Source organism: Zerene cesonia, chromosome 27 (genome assembly GCF_012273895.1).
Source record: "Zerene cesonia ecotype Mississippi chromosome 27, Zerene_cesonia_1.1, whole genome shotgun sequence".
Lineage (NCBI taxonomy): Eukaryota > Metazoa > Arthropoda > Insecta > Lepidoptera > Pieridae > Zerene > Zerene cesonia.
In genome coordinates this window covers 1,778,313-1,804,108 of record NC_052128.1, presented here as the reverse complement: position 1 = coordinate 1,804,108, position 25,796 = coordinate 1,778,313, and the positions used below count along the sequence as shown (strand labels likewise).

Genomic DNA, 25,796 nt, shown 5'->3' with positions numbered 1-25,796 from the left:
ATCTTAATTATAATAAATATACTTTGGGGTAGGAAACAAAGATAGGAATTAGAAACTAAACCAATTATTCTTATTATTTCTCCAGTGAATAAGTATTTCATTGTCTCGTTACACGCACACAATTTAATTTTTACAAAAAATATTGGCTAACTACGAATGGCATTAATCAGTTTTCTATGTAAAATTCAATTCTTTCTACGAATGCTTTAAGTGCTGCCATCTAGAGGCCATTATGCGTGAATCGGTAATTGTTTTTTTCAGAAGCTATTTCAATCTCAAAAGAAATTAATTCAAATATTTAAATAACAAAAATACTCACATAAAATATTGTTTTTTCATTAATATAATGGTTATTTATTATAAGTTGCAAAAAAATTTAATTTTTAAGGATTATTTTGTGCAGCGGTGCGCCAGTAGCCAATCAGACTTCAGTATTCGCCGAACGGTTGGCTTGGAGAGTTGTGTAAGAGAGTGATTTTGGTCTAAATGAAAAAGAAAATTACGTAGATTGAAATTATATGGCTTCATTACAAAAATTAACAAAACAATTTATATAGATCTATCCCTGTGACCTGGAAACGTAAGTTGTAGTAGATTGTTTTTTTATTAAATATTATTTTTATGCATATTTTACATGCATGTATTATTACAGATTTCGCTCTTTTTAAGTACTATTTTGGTATCATAAAATTTTAAAAATATTTTTTCATTGCTGTCCTTGAAATTAATAATAATGTAATTTAATTTTTGTGTCCTATAACTATATATATTTTGTATTATAACTGATTTTAAAAATTACGTATACGCTAAAAATACCAAAATAATTGTACAAACACAGGAATAAATTCATTTTTTGTGGCGAATTTTTAAATTGAAATGTTATGATTAGGAAAAAACAAAAATAATTATATGTAAATAAAAACACATTTGGCACTATACCGCCATCTATACGCATTTTTAGTTCAACATTTTAACGCTACACACTCGTCTATTTCTTCCTAATGTGTACACTTTATACTAGAGGGCGCTATAATAAAAATATAAAAATTATCTGTTTCAGAAGCATATAGATACAAACGACTGCAAAATGGTAAAATAAACTTATATATTATTTTTATATTTTAAATTTAGAATTATTTAATATAATTGAGATGTTTATTTTTTTTTCAGTACGGGTTTGTAAACTATGCCTTAGAGTTACTGGTGATGAAGGCGCATGGTGTTGAAACATGGGAAAAGATCAAGTACTTATATTCTTATTTTTTTCAGTTACGTAAATTCGTGAAATAAATTATTTTGTTGATATTAATCTTTGTGTTTGCAATTTTCAGGAAAAAGGCTGAAGTTGCGATGGAAGGATCCTTTCTCGTGCGACAGATTTATGAAGATGAAATAACATACAATTTGATAACTGCTGCAGTTGAAGTTTTGCGTAAGAAATCGTTTAACTAATGTTATAAATTCGAAATTATTTTGTTTCTTTGTTTTCTTTTATTTCTTCCATTGACTTTCTTTTACGTCGCATCCATGCTATATCATGGTACGATTTTTGTATTTTGAAATAAGTGGTGAGTAAAGCGTGACTTAGGCTTCTCTTAACCTTGGTGAAGCATCTAATTCCTGTTGGATTTTATTTAAAACTATAGAATTTCTAATTTAGTTTGTTTCAAAATCTGGACTATAGATGGCGCTATAATGAAAACACTGGACATTGTATAGAATTAATTGTTCATTTTCATAACACAATGTAATATTTGCAGAGACCCCAGCTAATGAGATTCTCGAGCTTTTCGGAATGACTTTCTTCGAGTTTTGTCAAGATTCTGGTTATGACAAAATTCTCCAAGTGCTCGGAGCAACCCCTCGCGATTTTTTACAGGTTGTAATGCTTAATTTTCTTAAATTATTTCAAACAATTTATAATAATCATGTCTTTTTCTTAATGTTTAATCTTGCAATGTGTATACATTTGACATTTTTAATGTACATATCTGGTTATAGTAATAACAAGGTTTCCGAATTATCCATATATAAAATAATATTTTTGTGATATTTTGTAAAAATTGTGCATTGAGTATCTAATTGATATATTTAATGCTCGGTTATGAAACATACCGAAAAATCGTCTTTTGGCTAAAATATACCCAAACTGTAGTGAGGTCAACACTAATCATAAAGCAACAATTATGCAGTAGCTAAATAATCATTATTATGACATGTAAATATACATACCTAATTATAACAAAATTTGCATCCATTTTCATATTTTCTCTTGAATACTAAATATGAACTTGTATTTACTTCAGAATCTAGACGGTCTCCACGACCACCTAGGCACGCTATATCCAGGCATGCGCTCGCCCTCGTTTCGTTGTACCGAGCGGCCAGAAGATGGCGCTTTGGTGTTGCACTACTATTCTGACAGGCCGGGGTTGGAGCATATAGTTATTGGAATTGTTAAGGTGTGTTTATTGTTACTAAATGTTGTAATGTTAAGGCGCAGTAATCAATTTTAATTCAACGAAAGATGGTCAGATAAGGTTCGTTTCATATTCATTGGATGACCAAATTCATTGATAATAACAGCAATAGTAATGAAGTAAATATTTTTATGTTTAATCGAAAACAGATAAACAATCAAAGCATAGGGATTAATAATTTGATTTTTTTTGCCTGTTATATAAATTACAATAGATCTACATACAAGATATACCATAAAAACTTGTACAAAACTGTTCACCAAAGCTAAATAACTGATTTCATCTATCCGCTGATACACGTAAAAATATACATATGTGTGCGTTCACACATGTATATTCGTTAATATACAACAAGAATCAAACATAATATTAAACACAGAAGAACCCACACGTACATACAAACAAAAAACTTAAGTATCCAACGTTTCTAAAAACGACTTCTGGTTCTCAATTCGTAGCGAAATATAATCGATTCAAAACTCCACACTTCAAATTGCAGACGGTAACAAGCAAGCTCCACAACACGGAGGTGCAAGTGGATATCCTGAAGACGAAGGAGGAATGTGACCACGTGCAGTTCCTCATCACAGAGACATCTTCCACGGGCCGCGTATCAGCACCAGAGATGACCGAGATTGAAACTCTCTCTATTGGTAAATTATCATAATCAGACCTGTTTTTTCAATGAACTGCCTCCCAACAATCGGATTATTCCTGAAAATGATGAGGTATTAAAATTGAATACTGGTGATACACTTTAGAACAGTATGTTTATTTGTTCTAATTACGTATAATGCGTCTCTATACATGAGTATAATATATGAATATACATCTAAAAACTAATTAATATTACCACAGCAAATAAGTATAGCAGACTGGGGGATTTCGCACTTCTGTATGCTTTTAGGAATAGAATAGGTACTATTCCTCTATAGTTGAGAATACATTCAACAGCTACGTTATTCATGAGTAAAAATACCTATATTTTAAACAGTACATAGTAAAAGTAAAAAGTAAAGGAACCTCCAAACACTGTTAATACTTTGCACTTAATATAACAGAATCAATGGCCGGGTCGAAGTACCAACACAAGCCTACCACATATTATTTCAGGAAAGAAACCTGCAAAGCATTTTTTTTTTTTTTTGTTATATTGAATGTTGAATACAAAATTGTTTTATTAAGTTTTCCGCGTTAAGCACATAATTTCGGCTTTAATGACATTATTAGTTATAAGGCACGAGAGCTGAAAATGTCTGTGAAACTCTGTTAATGGTTATTTAATTCCACTATTTTTATACGATTTGTGCCGCAATAGCTAGACCAAAGCAATGCCAATTAAATTGTGTGTGTTGCGCGCTTTCACTGCCTTAATATGGCGTAAAGTTATAGAAAATTATCATTGCAGTGCTGGTAAATTGTTAAGGCGTAAGAGGTTTCCACGTGTGATTTTAGCTCGATTTATTCAGAACGAATTCTTGTAAATAGCGTTTTACTTCAGTTGTTCTAAGTTTCTCTTCATCCAAATTGTATCAAATAAAGTCAATTAGAGGAGATATATCGATTTAATTAGTGTCAAATGAATAATGTAATGTTTTCCTGGCTTCTTGGTCTAAATACATTCATCTTTCATTATGTTTCCTTCTATTCCAGCAATATTTATTCACCACTATAACAAAACCTCTATTAGTTATTAGAAGAGAACTTTATTCACACACTTCATTGCATGCAGGTTTTTGCCGTCAATTTAAATAGCACTATCAATTGTATTATTTAATACGTTTCTAACGTACCTCTACTACAACTTTACCCTATTCAGGTTCAAGTTTACCTTAGACATTATATGACATCTATCCTACATTTCATCCATGTCCAGTTACCATAGCTTTTAATAAAATACCTCATTCTAGAGCCAAAGGTTAGTCCAGCAACGTTCTGCCGGGTTTTCCCCTTCCACCTGATGTTTGATCGCGAGCTGAACATAGTGCAAGCTGGTCGCTCCGTCACCCGCCTTCTGCCACGGCTCAATAAGCCTGGATGCAAGATCACTGATGTTCTGGATACGGTATGAAACAAATCCATTATTATACTAGACCTTTTAACGATAAATCTGAAATTTAAACAAATAACCTGATTAAAGCTACTGGTATAGTAAGTTAACTGCTATCAATAAACATATTGCAAACACTTAAATTTGTTACCTTCTGCTTTAATTCAGACATTTAAATCAGAGTTTAATCTTGCCACCAAGTGTAGCTTAAAACACGATGTTCTTGATGTCATTGCTTTGTGAGTAAAAAAAGTAGAAGAAAATAATAAGTAATAGAAAATTCCAGGCGCTCAAAAATACAAGGTTTTAAAACAGGGCATATTATTTTAATTTTAGTTTTTGTCTTTTTTTTAAAGTTAAATATTATTTTATTTCAGATTCGTCCCCATCTGGAAATGACATTTTCCAATGTGCTAGCACACATCAACACTGTTTACGTGTTGAAAACCAAACCTGAAGAAATGAGTGTATCTGATCATCATGAGGATATTGCTCCGCTGCGTTTGAAGGTAATTTATGTGCCATAAATAAAATGAGTTAGTTACTATATATATTTACTGGGTGTAGATTAACAACTTGAATTGTAACATCGATCATATTTGTAAGATATTAGATACGTAGTATAGAAATAAGTAGTTAAAAGTATCACTCCACTGAATCTTATGATATTTGTACATGCTTTATAAATAAAATGTTTTTTCCAGGGTCAAATGCTATACATTCCGGAAACAGACGTTGTCGTGTTCCAATGCTATCCCAGTGTCACTAATCTTGATGATTTGATCCGGTAAGACAATAATTACTTATGATTAAGAAAAATTATATATCTATGCAATTTTCTATTATATGGTTATTACTCAGAATAACAGCTATTCATTGACCATCACCTTATCTCTTCAGCCGTGGGCTCTGCATCTCAGACATACCCTTGCATGATGCTACCAGGGACTTGGTGCTGATGTCGGAGCAGTTTGAAGCCGACTACAAGCTGACGCAGAATTTGGAAGTGCTTACTGATAAACTGCAGCACACCTATCGGGAACTCGAAGCCGAGAAACAGAAGACTGATAGGTGTGTATTGGATTGGATTTGTAAGCAATTTTAGCAGAATTAAGTTAATGGAATAAAAGAAAGGACTATTGAACATTGTGTGATGGGCTACAATATAATCTAAAAATCATGTTAAAAAATTACCAAATAAGCATGCCGACTTTATTTAGAAACTGGTTCTTGCCCGCGGCTTTTCACTCATTAAATTTGATGTAGTTTAATAGATGTTAATATACATATACCCCTTCCTCTTGAATCACTCTATCTGTTATAAAAAACCCATCAGAATCCGTTATGTACTTTTGTAGTTGTAGGGATAGCCGCGGGAACCGGTTTTTTTATACTATTTAGTGATGCAGCATTTACAACTAAATTTGTATTATTTAGTAAAACCATACGAGCACACAAACAGATAAACTTCCCGTGCCCCTAGGCTCCTGTACTCAGTGCTCCCCAAGAGCGTAGCCACGGAGCTGCGGCACCGGCGGCCCGTGCCCGCGCGCAGGTACGACCCCGTGACCCTCCTGTTCAGCGGCATCGTGGGCTTCGCCAACTACTGCGCCAGGAACATCGACCACAAGGGCGCCATGAAGATCGTGAAGATGCTGAATGACTTGTACACCGCGTTCGACGTCCTAACCGACCCTAAAAGGAACCCCGACGTGTATAAGGTAATGAAATTTTGAAGGTAAATATGTGGATATTTTAACAAAAGGTGTAATCGGATACAAGGCAAGGCAATTAGCACCTTAGGTTTTCCGTTACTCCACTCATTATTTGGAATTTACGATAAATATCTGTCTGATCAGTCTTCTGTATATCTATATAATATTAAGAGAAATCAGTCTTTTTAAAATAGAAATTATTAATTAATGTATAATTTAATTAAGGCAATTAAATAAATGCTGCATTTAAATAATTTTTCCTGCTGGAAACCTACCTTTAATGCTGTAAGAATAGTTCTCAAAGACAATGAAATTCTATTTAAGACAACTACTTAGCACCTTTTAATAGTTAATGCTTGCAGGTCGAGACGGTAGGGGATAAGTATATGGCGGTATCAGGATTGCCCGAGTATAAGGAAGGTCACGCAAAACATATCTGTTTATTAGCTCTGGAAATGATGGATCTCTCAAAAACTGTTACAGTTGACGGTGAACCAGTGGTAAGTTAAAGATGGACATAAATTTTGTGTGTTTATAAATTAACATTTTAGTTTTAGTATTAAAAGATGTAGTTTTTGCATAAATTTAATAGTTAATACAGTTCATATCTTCTCGGGTTATTTTGAAGTATATAATTTATATAATCTTTTATTTTTTTATCTAAGAAATATTTTACTATTTAAAAAGATTAGGGTATAGTGTCTAATTCATTTCATCTCTAAATAATTTCCATTCTATTAGTATATTCTGGATATAATATATAGCTTATATCCACATAACCTATAACATCAATCAATCATGTACTTCCATCGCCCAACTCATCTATATATTCATCCAAATTAAACCATCCTAGGGTATAACCATCGGTATCCACTCGGGTGAAGTGGTGACCGGTGTGATCGGCCACCGCATGCCGCGCTACTGCCTCTTCGGCAACACGGTGAACCTCACCAGCCGCTGCGAGACCACCGGCGTGCCTGGCACCATTAATGTCAGCGAGGACACCTACAGGTACCTATTTCGGGATGTTCCTGAAGACGTTAGTGCGTATTATGTGTTTGGCAGCTTTGTGATTTTTGGTGTACCTATTTTCGTGTTTTATTTTTATAATTTTACGATTTTGTTTAGATTAGATTCGTCTTATTGATACCTGGATTGTTTTTCCCTTTATTTGTTTATTTTTTGCCATACTTATGGAGGCATAGTGGAGTCTATAAGAGTCAAAATTATAAAAAAAAACTTTTTTGTTTTGGTATAATTAAGTCCCATTAAATAAAATACAGTAAATTAAAACAAACGTGATATTCAAATATCGCTTTATTCATTTAATCATCGAACAAATCCAGATATTTTTTCAGAGACAATGGTATCGGTAGCTTCTGTATACCGAACGGTAGCTCAAAGTTCTTCCACAATATTTGCCTAACAAGACATCGACACAAGTGTTTCAACTCCACCGGTTGTAACCCGCACCTCGACGAAGGAACCAAATGATCACGCAATATATCCCCATACTTTTCCAATGCAATCTTTCTCTGGTAATTATAATCTTCTGGCAGTTCCAAACGCTTCGCTGCTTCCTTATCGACCGTCAGATTCAAATGAGGCACCGCTCTCAGTGTTAATTTGAGACATGTGACCAATTCGTATGGATATTTGCGATTGTATTCGTTGAGTCTATCCAAAATTGATTCTATGGGATTGGACGATACATGATCCGCAGTGATTCTGGCTCCAAACCTTAGCAGAATCATTAACATTTCAGCGGCACCCATTTGAATTACAACTCTTACTGGGGATGCTTTTCCACAGCTTTCTAGAGGAACATCGATGAAGCGATACGTCTTATCTTCGTCGTGGAATTCTAAATTGGCGTTGGTTGCGTGGTCGAGGAAGAAAACTAAAGCGTGAAGGTTCTCCTCTCTGTCCACGAAGTCTGATTTCCAGCCAGCTAAAAAGAATGGTGCTGATGTTCCAAATATTGCCCCTGAAAATTGTTTTGTTGCTAATTGATACAGATCGATACGGAATTTAACATGTTCATACACAGTTATATAGCCATTTAAATAAATTGCAAGCACATTAAATAAAATCTAATATGGTATGCAGCAATGAAAGCGAACGGCGAGCGAATTAATGGAAGCCCTATCTGATAGTAATAAATTATAGCGTTATTAGTAATCTAATGAGAAATAACGTCTTAAAGAACATTTTATAGTTGCCGGTTACTGTACAAATTAATAATATTAATACAAAAGCATGAAATAAATATGGGTATACCTAAAAATATCCTCTCGAAAGTTCGTTCACAAGCATATAATTCATCCAAAAGGGCAGCTACGACGCCATTATCTTGCAGGCTCCAGTCAAACGCCAGTTTCATGGCAATATACAGGAGATTGTGGTACTTTCCCATGAGACAAACATCACCGTTATTGGCTTTACAACTGTTGTGGTACCGAAGTGTTGAGTTGACAAAATTCTTGCATGTTGCGTTGTCCGATTTGTTTTGTCCTGTAAAGTTTGAATAAATATCCATAAAATATACCTGGATCATTTGCATTATACTAGAAAAAGTCTCTCTCTCTGGGTATAGAACTTTCCAAACTAAGGTCTAAAAACGAGTTTTCATAATTCGACTGATTTTTTTGTTTTTTTTTTTTTTGTTTTGTAGCTCAATAGCTGCCTGGGTTTCCAACCGATTGATGTGTGACTCATTTATGTTTGAAATTCGTATATTCAAGTCTCAACTACTTTTGTATTTTTATTTTTGTACACTAATTTTATAATATTCTTTCATATTTTCAACTAACGAAAAACTCCGGTTCGCAAATTACCGTGTACATTTTTATATAGGACCACACATATTTTATTTTTTTACAGAGTAACCCGTTTTTAAAATTAATTATTGTATATTTTATTTTATATTATAATAATCATTTTTCTCCCATGTAAACTTGGAAAAAAGTTATGTTTTACCCTAAGTTTGGGGGAAAAGCGGTTGAACTTTTTAGTTAAACATTTTATCAAAATACAATATTAACACACCTATTTTTATCTTAGTTTTTTTGTAATAAAACCACGCAAGCGTAACAAACTAGGTACAATTCAGAAGATACGATGTAAAAAGTTACTTTCTCACTATCAAATTAAAATTAAGTAGCTAAATTTAACAAAAAATAGGGTTTTTATCCTCAATCTAGGCACGAAGAAAACTGGGACAAATATTGGCAAATTGCATTTAAATAAATAAGTTGTATTTTTTCGTCTTTCAGTACTTAAATCTATCTTAGATTTTATTAATTTTGCATTTAGAATCAACTCTCGTTTGTATGTATATCTATGTATATATGTGTATACATTGTGTATCTGCCAGTTATACACGCCTGAAATCTATATAAACGAACCGTTCAAAACGATTGTGAAGCGATAGTCTTGATTTATTCGAATAAAAGTAATAAAAACTAATGCAAATGTTTGCATGCTGTGTCATTCCTAAATGGATGTGCCGTTTATAATGGGATTGACGTGTTGATTTTATCATTTAGAAACGCTTCGATAATTCTGGTTTTATGAACATGACTCTGCACGATATACCTGTATTATTGTTTCTTTGCATTTTTATGCCATTTCTTAGATTATTTTTCATTTTATTGTAGTAACTTTTTACCATGTGATTTAAAAATAGACAAATACGCATATGGACTTCAAGCTACACTGTATTCGTTATTATTAAAACTTTAGGCAATTTTCTTTTTTCCTAATAATCCTTTACTACAAAATCGGCGCGAAAGTCAACTTAATTATTTTGAAAATTTTTATATATGTCATGAATATATGAAAAAGCACATCACTAAATACTACACCTCTAGCACATCCAGCGATTACAGAATTAAAATATTGCACAAGTTCGCGCCTTTTGTATCTTTCGTTGAGGCAATCTCTCTCTAGATTAATGAACACTTCGTCGAAATAGAAATCCATAAACGAATCCATTTTCACCGAAAATTTTGTATAATACAATCACTCGTTGACTTTATTGAATCTGTCAAAAATGGCGCGAATATACGACCTCCTTGTACAACGCTTACGTTTTAAAAAATAGCGTGATCAGCGACTGTTGGTCAAATGCTAGTAAAAATCCGATATATCCGCTTAACAGCGAAAACAAATAAGTGCATTTTAATCTCGTTACCGGTTTACTGACTGAAGCCGTATGATAGTTTCCTATCTTAGTCAAGTGTGGTTAGGAGCGAATCCATAATTTCAGCGTTGATAATTAGTTCTAGCTGATTAGGCACCAATTTTATAATTGCATCTCTCCGAATGGGCTGATGCGAAACCATTAATCAATTATTTATGATAATAACGTAACGAGCATATAAATTACTGTCTTTTATGTATCTTAATGAGAGCTGTTGGGAGGCAACCAGCGGTCCAGGGTCTGGTCATGCAATAGGAACTTTTCTAGAGCAATGGTGGTTCGGCGAATAAGGTCCAATTCGATTCGATCGATTCCAATCAAAAGATTGGGCGTTCGAAAGAGAATCAAGCTCACAAAAAGTTGCAGGACTGTATATTAACATTACTGGAGCTTTAATCAGTGAGACCACTATATAATACACTAACATTAGTATAGTATTTAGGGCTGCTCAATCGCATTTGGACAGTGCGGTGGATTATGGCCTAAACAAAGATGGGAGCTGGTATTCCTGCCATGGTAATATGAACTGATGATTACGTTTTCTGTATTATACACCTTTACAATGGCACCATTTATTCTCGCAATTGTCTAGTATCTGTGGAAGCTGCCAACGTCGAGAATGACACAAAAATTTACTGTAATAAACTAAGTATACGTGATTGCAATGTTAAAATTCTCATTGCGTGTATGTATATTTTTAAGATTCATCCATCGGTTTGGTATGTTGTGTCAATTCAATTTACTAGCTTTGTTTTGCATCTTTTAATGTCTATTTTAATCCTATGTTTATCCACTGTTAAATGACTTGTTCTTTCTTGAACAAACTTGTGTTATATGTCAATATCCAGTATAGACAGTTGGCTCCTCTGAGATAATAATTGTCAGAAGTGTAATGGCGTGATTTGTCACAATGAAGGCAAGTAGAATATAGCTGTTACTTGGATATATCTTATACCTTTAAACGAGCAATTCTTGTATATATATATATATATATAATTGGAATCTCGGAATCGGCTCCAACGATTTTCATGAAATTTAGTTAGCGATCTAGCTAGGAATTTTTTTTAGAAAATGTCATATTCGTGTTTTATTCGTGTTTTTTTTCCCTGACATCTATTGGTGAATAATAATACTATTTTGCTTCGTAGATAGCTGGACAACTGAAATAACACATAGGCACTTTTTATACCTGATGGTAAGCGCTTCCACCGCCCATGAACATTTGGTGAGGCGTAAGATCAATTGCAGACCTTTCGTCTCTACAAATGGATTGCCGACTTTAATTGGGAAGGGATTAGGAAAGGATTGATGAGAGGAATGAAGGAAAGGACTGGGTGGGTAAGGAAAAGGATATGGGCCTCCAGCTCCCCCACTCACCGTACAAAACACAATAGCATGCTATTATTTCACGCCGGTTTTCTGTGGGGGTGTGGTACTTCCCCGGTTTTTAATGTTTACACTTTAGGTACAGCTTTCAAATTGAGCCTTGTACAATTAGATTTTGGATTGTACCCTGTTGTATTATTTAAGAAATTGAGTGCTGAATCACTTCACCTTTTTTGTACTAATTTTTCATTTTCTTCAGGGTTCAGCTCTGCCCATATATTAGAACTAAAATGTTGTTGTCCACAGCTACCTCATGCGCGAAGACAACTATGATGAGCAGTTCGAGCTGACCTACCGCGGCCACGTCTCCATGAAGGGTAAAGCTGTGCCAATGCAAACCTGGTTCCTTACCAGGAAGGCATAGAATGATCTGGAAATCTCAGCCGTTCTTCGTGTACTTGTATGGCCTATCTGAGCCTAATTGGTGTTAGCTCCGTATTATAGATTAATATTATGGTTATTTAGTTCCCAATTTTCTTTACATACGATAGAAGAGCCACGGGTGACAGTTAATTTGATATTGGTTAGCAAAATATTAATAAGAAGATATTCTATTTATTCCATGTGGGCTTAGGAAAAAAGATTACCTCTTTTTATTCATTTGATAATCATTTTGAATATTTTATATAGTATTTTATAACATTGTATAACACGGACTTAGGACATCGATACGAATAGAACGATTGAATGAACGAACAATTATAGAATCGATTTCGTTCATTATAGCACATTATAGACCGTAAATTCTGATATTAGCCTCTCTATGGCCTATGTATGTGGTATGTATAATAAATAATAATTATTAATTATTTATTTCAGGAATGATAAGAAATCAGTATAAAATAGCAGGCCTATATTATTCTACGCAATTTAAAAATAATAAAATATATTTAATAGTATTATAAATTGACATATTACTCAAATTATATTTAAATACGTGTTGTTTATGGTAAATCGATGTTTTTATTTCTAGTTATAGTTCATACAATATAGCAAATTTTAATTTATTGTTATGGTTTTTTTTCTATTTATTGTTTGTTTTTGTTTTATTTTTGTGTCTAGTCAGTAATAATAAGAAATTATATTGTGCACTTAGATTGGTAATCCATCGAAATATTACATTGTGTCCAAAGATTAATAAATTCTATACTACAGGTATTCAATAGTGTTTTATTATGTTGCTATTGTCTTTCTAACAGCTGTTTAATGAATCCTTGATGAAGATGAGAGTAAGCTTTTCTTCTCATCTTTGTTATAACTTCCACTTTATTTTATCGTAGTTATTTAAGTCATCCTACTTCCTACTAATATTATAAATGCGAAAGTTTGTAAGGATGTGTGTGTTTAATTTCTCATTTATAAAACTAAAAATTAAATTTAACAAAGGCCGCGTTCCATCGATACAATATTGTAATCATTGAAATAATGTTTCGTATTGGTTGTGATGGTTCTTAATCATCTCAATAGATGGCGTGGGGTGCCCCCTTTAGGCACATGAAACCGAAAGAGTAGAAGAAATTCGATTACTGTGGCAGGACCACGGGTGGCCGAGAGGCTAGGCGTTGCTACGGTTAGGCAAGATACGCAGGTTCGAATCCTGCCTCGTGATCAAATTTTTTCTATTCTTTCAAAATTTCTCAGGATGTGTGTGTGTTTGTTGCTCTTTCACGCAAAAACTACTAAACCGATTGCAATGAAATTTGCTACGTAGATAGCTGAACAACTGGAATAACATATAGGCAATAATATATGGAATAATATATAGCTTTTTATCCCGATATTTCTACGGAATACGGACTTACGCGGGTGAAACCGCGGGGCGCAGCTTGTACTTTTTATAAGGTAGGAGTCAAAGCAAAAATATACCGTCCTTAGGTCCTTTACACACATAGTATCCGCTCCCGTGGTATTTCCGGAATAAGAACTATCCCTTCTCAGGCCGCAAACTATCTTGACGACAAATTTTATTCAAATTGGATGAATAATAACAATAATCTTTTAAACAGAAACATGTATTAAAAGACGTAAAAAAATTCCTTACACATATTTGGCTATCCGTTTCTAAGGAAAATTTACGTTCAAAAGTGCGTAAAATAAAGGCCTTGTCCTGTTCATCGGGTTCATTTTATTATCATGCCACGGAATGTCGAATGACGACCTCTGCCATCCGGCTTCCAGCGTTTAGATATCTCGATTTAATTGCCGTGAAAATTGTCCTATAAAGTAGACATTCTAACCTTAGTACCAATATATAAATTGTGCTTTATATAATGTGTATCTAATGTTATAGTTTAATAAAAATCTAAGGTCAAAAATATTGCTGATTTTTATTAAGTATATTAGTGTAGTGTGTTTGTGAAATGATAGCAGTATATAGTGAATGCTTTTTCTTTTATGCCTAAAAACGTTTAATTTTTTTCTAATATCAATTAATAATTAATATTTTAATATCGATAAAATTAATTTTAAATAGTTCGATACATCATGCCTAAAGTATAATGTTAAAATAAAAGCCTAAACCAGCAATACCGATCCCAACAAAATAACAGCGTCCTAAAATATTTTCGCATACAATTTCTCAGTATCTTACGAGGATGGACCAATAGCGATCGAGTGTTTTTAAGACACCTGCTTGACCACTTTTTGGTTTTTCATACAAACATCTACCTGAGGTCAGTGTGTGGTCATCTGACAATTTTATAAACGAGAATCGAATTCAATTGTTTATACATTGATGCCTTTCTATGCAATAATCTGTATTTTCACTCTTGTACCAAGCAATGGAGTGTTTGCGAACTACAGTAATGTACTTATTGGTTTGCGTAAAATTTAACTTGGTACAAGGCTTTTGGGGAGATGATATCATCGCTTAGAGGTTATAAATATCTGGTTATATAAATTATTAATTTGCTAAAACCTAAGGTATAAATTTGAATCCACACACGATTTTACATCACTATTTGTTGTTGATTCTTCGATTAAAAAAAAAATGTTATTGAATTTAAACGTTTATATTGCATTTGTTCCAAAAAATTTGTGCAATGGCGATATCGTGTACATTTTTATATTATTACATTATATTTTATAAAATATATCTACATATATATTAAGTAATATCAATGTGAAGCATTTTAAATAGGTAGGACATAATTACATATAATTTAGGTATTCCTCATAATATGTCGTATTTACCTTTTGTGTGGTTAAACAGTTATTGATTAATCATTAAACATTCTATTAACTTTCATATTTGAATTTCTTATTTAACAATAAATAAGTACGTATTAGATACCATATGAGTAAAAACTTAAAAATACAGAATTCTTGTGTGACATTTGACTGCAATATATATTTGTAACTGATCAATTCTTAAAATAAACTTTTAAATGCCAGATGTATGAATTCTTTATTGGTGAACGTATACTAGAGCCTTCGATTCATTTGGTAAAGGCACCATTCAAAAAGAACCAAAGAAAAACAGAACAAGTTACCGCAAAAAAATTAACTCGTGCGCATGTGAAGGCGACCGAGGTGGTAATGCATTTTCGTAAATTTCGAAACAGCCTATTAGCATCTCGCCTTAAGCTAATTTAAATCTTATGTGCTTGAGATAGAATCTAAAACTCATCGAGCGCGGTGACATATATGACAGTTTGAATAAAGAACGCGCCTCGATTCAAATCAACCGTCATCGTCGCTTAAACCGTTTTAACATTTAGCCAGTCAGCTTTCGTCCGTCACCTGTGTAGGTTGTACGGTTGCGCGCACGCATCGCGATTCGCTAATTTGAATTTTATCACGTTAAACCGGACTTCGCGTCCGATATTCTTCTCGTCTCGTGTTCCGTTAGTGTGACTTAGTGCTTGTGACATTGGAAACGAAACTTGTATTGATCTGTGACCTGTGTTTTTTTTGTTTGTTTGCGCCGGATTTCTCACGATAACCAGGTAAGGTTGGAGCAGTTTAAAATTTGATTGATGACATTGGCTTCGAGATGCACGCATGATGCACTTGGCAAATCTATTGTTATTTAGAGTCCTAGGCCTTAACTACAGGTGCTTAGAGCACATGTTAATTGATTGAAGATGTTATGATAATAAAAAGCGTAAAATAATAACTGTTAAAAAATTACTATTAATTATTATTGAAGTAGGTAGAACTACAATTAGAGAAATGTTTTATTTAATTATGTTGGACTAGCTATTGAAAATATTATCTTTAAAAAGTTTATATTTTCACATGGCCACAATTTGGTTAATACATACTTTAGTAATTCTTTTTGCCAATATTGGTTTTACAAATTAACTTATCTAATTAACAACGATCAACAATCATCAACAATAAACATCGCATTAAAAATTATCTTCAAGTTTACCTTTACCCAGGTTTTTTGTATTTGAAACAGCTCACAGTCATAGTATTATTTAATTATGGCAATTATCAATCATTTATAATTATGTCACTATGTTTATAACAATGAGAATTTTTACCTTGGTCTACTACAACATTGCACCTAGTACTTGGCTGCTTTATATCTATTGATTTATACACTTACACTTCATATATAAGTTATATCTATTTATTTTCAATATAAAGAACTTGAAACAAAATCTAAATAAACATGCAAGGATAAAATTATTAACACTAGCTAATTATACTCATAGGATTTTTTACATTAGGTAACACCTGTAGGTACTTCCAAATGTAAAAAAAAATCCTTTCTGAACATACAAAGTTATAATTATCGATTTCTAATTGGATATTCAAGACATATAATCGGTAAGAAATATTCCTATGCTATTATCGTGTTCGAATAATTATTATATAATTGCCTATATCCTATTCAATTAAACAATAAAATAGGCGTAATAAAATGTCTAGAATCTGAATACTACACGGATATTTGACTCAAATAGCAATAACACAAAGTTGAAATTTCTCCGTGAAATATGATATCAACCTGTTTCGTTTCCATGAGGGAAAAGTCGGCGGTCAAGACACAAGTTAAAAAATATAATCATAAAATAAGTAGGTATGTTCCACTTTCGCATTTCACTGCTAAGAAACGCTCTGTTTGACACGACCATCGATTTCGTTCTTATAATATTATGTTTATAAACAAGTCTACAGCTTTCTTGTTTGCGGCGTATAATGTAAAGAAATAATGTTTGTCATAGTGATTTGAAGTTAGCCCGGACGAGACAGAAAAATCGGTCAAGTGCTAGTCAGACACGTGACTATAAGGGTTCTGTACAAAAGAGTTCTGCAAAAAAATGGTTACCCATCCAATTTATAGTCGTATCAATAGTTGCTTATATGTAGTATAATCTAAACTGACATTTTTAATGTTTTTTCGTAAATAAACAGAAAATATATGTTTATATTATATAATATATGTTTATATTTTGTGTTTATTTACGAGTGTACTATAATATTACTTATGAAAACATGTTTCGAGTAGAAGAAATTCTGTTGCCCGCTATGACAAACAAGTTTACTAAGATAGATTACTATAGAACATAAAAAATTAAATAAGTTGAAACTTTTTAAAATATTACCTCTCATACTTTCCATTCTAGTTTATTATGAAAATTTAGATACGGCATGTTTATTTCATTTGAAAGTATACGGCCATTGCTAACAAAAATTGACGATTCAAAAGTTAAATTAATTAAATCGTTGATTGCTGATGCATATTTTCATTAATCGCGCTCATAGATCACGTTAAAAGAAATATAAGTTTAATTTTTAGTTTTATAGTATTGAAATGCTTTGTAAATGAGAAATTTTGAAAGAATAGAAACAATTTTTCTTTGATCCTACCTCGTGATAAATTTTTTTCTATTCTTTCAAAATTTCTCAGAAATATAAGTTTTTTGGTTATGTGGCGATTAATAGTATTTTATTTGTGTTAAACAAGCTTTCTCCTCTCAGCTCTGCCCGCATAGTCAAAAGAAATTGCAGAGATCCATAATTTTCCCCGCGTAGTTGCTTTTTCGGAGATAAAAACTATCCTATATCCTCTATACTAGGGTATCAATATGTCGTTGAACCAAAATTTACCCATGTCGGTTCAGCGGATAAAAGGCGCGAAGAAGTGACAGACAGACGGAATTGTTTTTACATATGAATACAGATTAAATAAACGTCGCCTTCTTATATTGATTGTTTCACAGTCAGGGTCTTGTTTTAATAAACATTTGTTTATTTATCCAATAAATAATGCATTTTTATATTAATTTCACAGATAATTACTAAATCATGTAATTAAATATTGTCTATGTTTGAATGTGGGAAACTAGCTCGCACCGGCTGAAGTGTTACCAACCCCAACCAAAGATCGACTGCTACTGCTACTGGCATCGTTTCATCACCCTTCCTAGTCTATTCCTTTATTCCCTCCATCATTCATTTTCTTATCCTTCACGAGTGCATCGCTTACCATCAGGCGAAACATTGGCTCAGTTGCTCGCTCTAGCGTAAAAAAAATTATACAACCTTATTATAACGTAACCTATTTGTAAATACAACAAACATCTAGAATTTTCCATGTTGACATAATTAGCACGTCTATTAGCCACTAACTTATCACATAAATGTATGAGAAAATCACGTACCGACATACTAGCATCGTTATTTATTACACAAAACGAAATTAATTATATCAAATTACGTAAATCGACGAGAAATCGATAGTTTTGTGAGAACATTCAATTATTGTTCGATTTTAGTAATTATTGTCGATCTCACAATTGGATTTAAGGACTGTAATGTTATTTTAATTGTGTAAGTTTGGTATAATCATTGTTTATATTTGGTAAAAAACATCTGTGAATACAAATTACGAATTAAGCAATTAAATATCAATCAGTGTAAAAGGAAACGCATCTTTAAATGTTTTTAGGTACGCAAAAAGTTGAGGTTGCTAAAATATTAGTTCTAGCCATCTACATTGTTACGGTTGGTAGGTTAGGTATTAGGTATATATATATATATTTATTGTGGGAGTCGAGCACGCTTCGGCACGAATTGGGCCAGCTCGCACCGGGGAAGTACCACACCCCCACAGAAAACCGGCGTGAAATAGTGGCATGCCACTGTGTTTCGTACGGTGAGTGGGGGAGCCGGAGGCCCGTTTCCTTTTCCTCACCCGTCCTAATCCATTCCTTCTTTCCAGTCGTTAATCCTTTCCTTTTCCCTTACCCCATTAAAGCGGGCAGCGCATTCACAGAGGCACTTACACCTTTGCGAATGTTTATGGGCGGTGGTGATCGCTTTACATCAGGCGAACCACCAGCTCAGCTGCCCACTATGACATAAAAAAAAAAAATATAATAATTGATTACTAGCGGTCCGCATCTTCATCCGTGCTACGTTTTTTCTCCATAAGATTTTGAAAGAGTAGAAAAAATATGTTTACGAGGCGGGATTCGAACCTGCATCTTTATGCCATACCGTAGCAACGCCTATTCCTATTGCCTTTTTCAATGCTAATTAAAGATTTAAGATTAAAAAAAAAAATTAGAGATTTTTTTCATTTTTAAAAACGTTAAAAAGGCCGATTTGGTCCATTAGTTCTCGTACACTTAGCAACACACTTCGCGATTCAATTGAAATCACAAATTTTTCTCAATTTAAATTGGTTTATTTGTATTTAAATTTGTTTTCGGAAAAAAGTTCTATGATATGTACTAGATGAGACTTACCATTAAAGGAATTTGAAATTCCTTCAGCATTTTTATTACTTTAAAGATTATCTTCAACACATACACCATAGCGTATTATTTTAAATTTAAAACACCTAAAGCAGTCGTGCATATCATAATACTAAGATAAAAACAGCGCTCTCACTTTTCGTCTGCATTAAAAATGTCTGCAACACTTGAGATGTTAATGAAATTTGGTATGTAGATAGCTGGACAACTGTAATAACACATAGACAACTTTTTATCCCGATATTCCTACGGGATACGGACTTACACGGATGAAACCACAGGGCACAGCTAGTAATGTATACACGAATTTAAATAAACTTATGAAAATCTGTTGATGCTATCTAGTTTCACAAATGTGGAACAGTAGTACTTTCAATTTTAGCCATTCATCTCTTTACGAGAGAAATTTTCGTAGTTTTATTGCTTATTTAACTCTTAGTTTTAATGTTCTGCTTAGTTATATAATATATTTGGATGATACGTAATAATTAATTTGTATTTAATATTCATACAGCGACGTTTTATTAGTAAGATGGTTAGTTTGTACAATTCTATTGAATTAAATATTAATTTTATTTATAATATTTTGATGTAATAATGAAACAACTCATTCATATTATTTAATTACACTAACATTTGAATTCGGAAAGTAAATCTATATATTTATATATTTTAATGATTTTGTATAAGTCTCTGAAACCTTTTAAAATTCATTTATTCGCAAAATAAGAACTGAACGAACAACAGAATTTACTAACTTTCTAATAAGAAGGAAAATTGAGAAATTTTTGAAAGAATGGAAAAAATTTGATCACGAGGCGGGATTCATACCCGCGTATCTTGCCAAACCGTAGCAACCGGGTTCGAATCCCGCCTCGTGATCAAATATTTTCCATTCTTTTAAAAATCTTTCATTTTAAAAGCATTTCAATGCTAAAATTAAAAGAAGGAAAATTGACAAATTTGGAGAAATACTTATTAAACCTTACATTAACTCAACTGTATGTTTATTTTTATATGCTTACCAGCTGTTACCGACTTCGCTCGCTTGTCCAACAAAATGAAAAGTTTTTATATTTATAAATTTAGAAAAATGATATGTTATATAATTGATATATTACGCATTGTAATGAATTGGATTATGGGAATTTTTAGAAGCTGTGTGTATTATGATAATTGTTTAAATGTTTAACCAGCCTATTTCGATCTCCAGCGTTCAGATTGCCTCAAGACAGTTAAATCACATCATAAAACCGCCCCGCTGTGACGCTTATGAAGGACAAACAAACAACCTTCGCATTTATAATATTAATAAGGATTGTATGTAATAAATTCAAATAAAATAGCGTTCCGATGACGAATGTAGTAAATGTGAAAGTTCGTGTGTTTGATACCCAGTCACGCAAAAACTATTGAATCGATTTATTTGACATTATGATGAATACCAATAATGATTAATAAAAGTCACTGACGTATAACAAAAATCTTCATTGTTTTCTTTAATTCCTGGCCTGTGTAGCTAAAAATTTGACTAAATGAATTGAATTAATTATTTTTATTTAAATTTAAATTAAGCCCTTGTGTCGTATTTAGGCAATATAACAATAAAAACTTACAATATTTCTTAGTAAATATAATCCATGGTTTTCCTACTTACGGCCATAGAAAGAAAACTATGGATACATCTCTGCTGACGTCTTAGACAAATTAGACCAATAAGCGTCGGAATTTTCTATTCCCCGCGACCCGGAACTGTACTTCCTAGTAAACTAAACCATAACTTCTAGTCCACACGTAGTATTTCAATCTTTCATCACCATCATTGCAATAATTATCTATTCATTACCGATGATGGAGGCGGGCCTCACCATGATTATACTAGAGAATGTGTTATATGGGTCACTTAATAATTATGTACCGACTAACGGAAGCATATAGTGAATTAACGGAATATAAACTGCTATTTCACTGCAAATAATAAAATAATTCCATCGCCGGAAAATTTAAATCTACGAACGGATTTACATGCACAAAAAGACGTACTATGTACTTGATTTAAAATATAAATTAATATTTTAATAATGTGTTTGGTGATTCCATCATTTTTGAAATTTTTGTCTGTTTGACTGTTTATTTGTGCGCACATCACGTAAAATCTACGAATTAAATGCAGAAATTGTTTATATACAAAAATTATACGTAACTTTAAGTATAACTTAGTTTTTGTTTCATCGAAATCGGTTTACTCTATCACAAGATATGATTAATTTGATATTCCTACTGGATACGGACTTACGCGGGTGAAATCGCGGGGCGTAGTTACTGTGTTAATAAGAGACATCCTTTTTTTTTGACCATATGTGAACGTAAAACGTTGTTCCACGGGGTTTTCTGTCTGTAAATCGAGACGAAATGTATTCAACATATCAATTACATGGCGTTGTTTTAGATTTAAAGAATAAAACAAAGCCAGACTGTTTAAAACAGACTATAATAGTGTTAATGAACTCGCTTATTGTATGCACGGAACTACGTGCTTATACATTATTGATGTAATGGCTTTTTTTTAATTTTTGACTGCTTCTAATCACGTGATGATAATATTAAATAGATATTGTGTTAGAGTAAATGAAATATTAGAAGTTAAGATTATTATGAAATAATTACGTTACTCGTTGAATGTTACATGATTAATTAAATTACGTTTGTGTATTGTACTATACAACGTGTTAATTTTTTTTATTCTAGACATAGTGATATGATTGCTGTGTAGGTGTGACGATTGATGATATATTATAGAACACTTTCTTGTATAAACAAGTGTTTTAGTTTGAATTTTGAGTTATCTGTATGTTTGTGTTAAAAAAAAGGGACATCATCTTCGTAAACATTTTCTGTAAGAATTTAATTGTTTTTAGCTTATAGCTAATAACCAGTATTGTACCTACAACAATGCCGACAATAAAAAAGGTATTCTTAAAAAGTAAATCACGTGTTATTATCCAATTTAAAAACAAATGATAGTTTTATTCTAACAAACACATTAGGCCAATCACCTATTGCCTGTTAAAACACAAATGCTTCAGGAAGAGAGAGAAGTCAGGCCTCTAGTAGATCTCCCAGTAAACGTTTGAAAGTATATATTTCGGAGAAACAGACTTAAAAGTTAATGCTTCTACAATCTACATAGCAGTTTATAATTAATGCCTGATGACTATCTATCATTAAATATATATCTATATGGTAAAAAAGTTTAAAAAATCAGAAGGATATTTCTCTTTTATAACTATGCAATAGTTGAATTATATTACTATTACGATAGCTGAATGGATCCACAGATGAACCAAACTGAGATGAACTGAATGAAGTCTAAAAAACTAAGACCTAGGTCCCAGATGTCTTGCATATTTTTGTCTTGACATTTCGGCACGATGTTATGAAATACAGTCACGAATCAAACTCTTTTAATGGTACAGTATTTGTAGATAAATTAGATATTATTAGATGCAATTGAAATTTAATAATTTGTACGTAAATATCTGATTTAGTTTTTTTTGTTTAGTTTTTCAAGGCGTTTAAAAAATCCGGTATTTGACATTTTGTTTAATAATAAAACGCAGATATAATTACGGAAGTATTAGGTACTTTTAATTAACTCTGTCTATAATAGATATTTTTTAATCGGATCTTGTTGTCATTAAGAGTACTTTGTATCAAATAAAATAAAACAACGTAGAAAATTGTAAAGCTCAAAAATAAACTCCAGGAAAAACGAGTAGGCATGTTAGGTATATAGGTTATCTATAAATCTAAACCGAAAACTATTGAAAACCTACCCTATATATGAATTTTGTGGTATTTCCTAACTTCGCAAAAACAACATATTTAAAAACTTACAAAACTCCCATCTTCAAGCGTGCTTCATATATTACAGACTATAAAACCAGGTATCATGTACACATTCAAAGATAAAGAACTTTTGATATTGTTATAGAAGTTCCCGAGATTAGCACGTTCAAACACACAAACGCTAGCCTTACCTAACCTATTAGTATAAATATATTTCTCGACGTCACCTTATACGTACGCAATTGGCGGAGTTAGAAACAAAACCGCGGTAAATACCATAAAATGGGTTGATTACGAAACCACACAACAATGGTTGTTATACAAAATTTTCACTCGTCCCGCTCGATCGGGCGTGTGATTGTCGAAATTTCCATTTGCCGCACCTTGCTGTGTCCAACCTATTGTTAAGTACGTACAAACATTAAAAAGCGTAAAAGCCAACTATAAAGGTATATGTTTACTGCGTATAGAATTTTTTTACGTCCACATTTTTGTCTAAGTACATCAATCACTCATATAATTATTGTCTATTTCTTAAATAAGTTGTAGTCAATTTTTATCATCAGTAAAAATTCAAATATTTTAGTTCTAAGGTAATAGAAGTCTTTGAAATATCTACCAAAAGATACTTTAAATCGTGTAAACATACTACAAACACTAATTTAACAAATGTAACGACGATGTAAAATAACTACAACAAAGCTGCTACAAAAAACATAATCAATAAATAACATCACATCATGGAGAAATCCAGTTTTTTACTCGGTTCTCTAAATTTGACAGGTCCAGGAATCCTGAGTTCGTTGACCACGAAACCTGATCCCTCGTAAAGGGTTAAACACGATAATGACGTTGTAATTTTGTTACAAAAGATTTATTATCTTTCATGTGACGATATATGTCCACTTATGTTCGTGTATACCTCAAAAGCAATTTCTGCACATGAAAAACGATAACTGCACCTACATGATGAAGTTGATTAAATTTTTAATATCATAGCGGACAACTGAGCTGGTGGATCAGTAATGTTTATGCAACCACAGCCTCCCATTAACGTTTGGAGAGGTAGGTCTGCAAATGCGTTGTCTGACTTCGAAGGGTAACGGATAAGGCTAGATTGTGGACGGGAAAGGTGAGGAAAAGGATATATAGTATCTGATTCATTACATATGTATGTAATTTATTTATAAGCCTAAATTCACTTAAAAGGCAGTTCATTGTTAGTTTCTCAATTTTCTTAGACAGCTTATCTTACTTAGAACAGGTTTAGAACATTTTTTCTAAGAACTTTTAATGACTGCTTTGAAATTAATTAAATTTTTTAAGGTTCGTATCTCTTGGACATCACATTATTATATAATAATAACATTATTCTTCGTTTTGATTCTATCAAATTTGTAACAATTTATACGAGCCCAACTATAACTACCACTTAAATATTAATTCGATTCAATGTTCTTATACTTTTCAATACTTTATTTTGCTTAAAGATAAAGTAGTTTTTAATTTGATGAGTTAATAATATATAGCCAAGAACAAACATAGACGCGACGGAATGGGCGCGCGAAAATTAAATTAATTAGTAAAATTTCATTTATGTATTTGGGTACAGATAAAAAATCAAGCTATGCACGCAATCCTAACTAATGGGTAGATAATTTGTAAATCAATACAAATTATCTCCCCGTTAACCACATCAACTCTTTCAAGTATAAAAATAGGAATATACGTATGTTGATATTTGCTATGTTCGGAGAAAACCTGTTGAATATAGATAACAAATACTATGAAACAGTCTTGGTATGAAATGACAAATTTCGATGAATTTATGTGTATTTCTACGAACGATAAAAAGTTTCTTAACACCGGTAGACAGCTTTATTGTATTCCTCTATTGTGTGAAAATATAAAAACGTGCTATTCTCATAAACTTGTTGGGAAATCATATAAATTTAATAGTTAGTGAGGGCAATGACATTTAATTTGATACAAATATTGCTTATTTTATACATAGCGAGAAATAGAATATTATTACCCATTTTAGATATATAATAGAGGAAATTTGCAAAATAGTCTTCAGGTGTAGTTAGTCGTAGTCGGTAAGAAATGTTATTTAAATTGTTAGTACAACAAGTACTGGACCGCCGTGGATTGTAAAAAGGGTCTTTACATAATATCTTGTAAGTTGTCACACCATGAAGCACTTTATTATTTTCTAGAATTATCATAAACGTATAAGTAAAATAAAAATATAAACGCCTTTATTACACACCTAATAATTAGATTATAAATTTAACTTATGTTTCGTTTTTAAGGTTGTAGTAGGTACACAAATATTATCCTACTAATATTATAAATGCGAAAGTTTGTAAGGATGTGTGTGCGTTTGTTGCTCTT

General features: G+C 32.3%; 3 protein-coding genes across 4 annotated transcripts in view; 2 read left to right on the top strand and 1 right to left on the bottom strand.

The window, feature by feature from the left end:
- Positions 1–436: 436 nt before the first annotated feature.
- Positions 437–12,772, top strand: LOC119837491 (guanylate cyclase soluble subunit beta-1). Of its 2 annotated transcripts, none has more exons than XM_038363086.1 (15): positions 437–580; positions 1,064–1,090; positions 1,171–1,244; positions 1,332–1,432; positions 1,761–1,879; positions 2,307–2,462; positions 2,980–3,133; positions 4,391–4,545; positions 4,908–5,039; positions 5,235–5,317; positions 5,431–5,601; positions 6,014–6,251; positions 6,608–6,745; positions 7,099–7,256; positions 12,082–12,772. In XM_038363086.1, exons 2-15 carry the CDS (start codon positions 1,088–1,090, stop codon positions 12,197–12,199), a joined length of 1,800 nt encoding a protein of 599 aa, XP_038219014.1. In that variant the 5' UTR covers positions 437–580; positions 1,064–1,087; the 3' UTR covers positions 12,200–12,772. The 2 variants fall into 2 exon arrangements, with proteins under 2 accessions (XP_038219014.1, XP_038219013.1); XM_038363085.1 differs by having other exon boundaries at positions 1,061–1,090; positions 12,082–12,771.
- LOC119837492 lies at positions 7,545–10,442 on the bottom strand. Its single transcript, XM_038363087.1, has 3 exons — positions 10,112–10,442; positions 8,526–8,759; positions 7,545–8,232 (listed from the first exon to the last, which is right to left on the bottom strand). Exons 1-3 carry the CDS (start codon positions 10,239–10,241, stop codon positions 7,571–7,573), a joined length of 1,026 nt encoding a protein of 341 aa, XP_038219015.1. The 5' UTR covers positions 10,242–10,442; the 3' UTR covers positions 7,545–7,570.
- A 2,769-nt stretch (positions 12,773–15,541) lies between the features above and the next one.
- LOC119837493 (glutaredoxin domain-containing cysteine-rich protein CG31559-like) overlaps positions 15,542–25,796 on the top strand; it is a 66,417-nt gene continuing 56,162 nt past the window's right edge. Inside the window, exon 1 of the mRNA XM_038363089.1 lies at positions 15,542–15,782. The gene's annotated coding sequence lies outside the window, so the exon portion shown is untranslated. The remainder of the gene's footprint in view (positions 15,783–25,796) is intronic.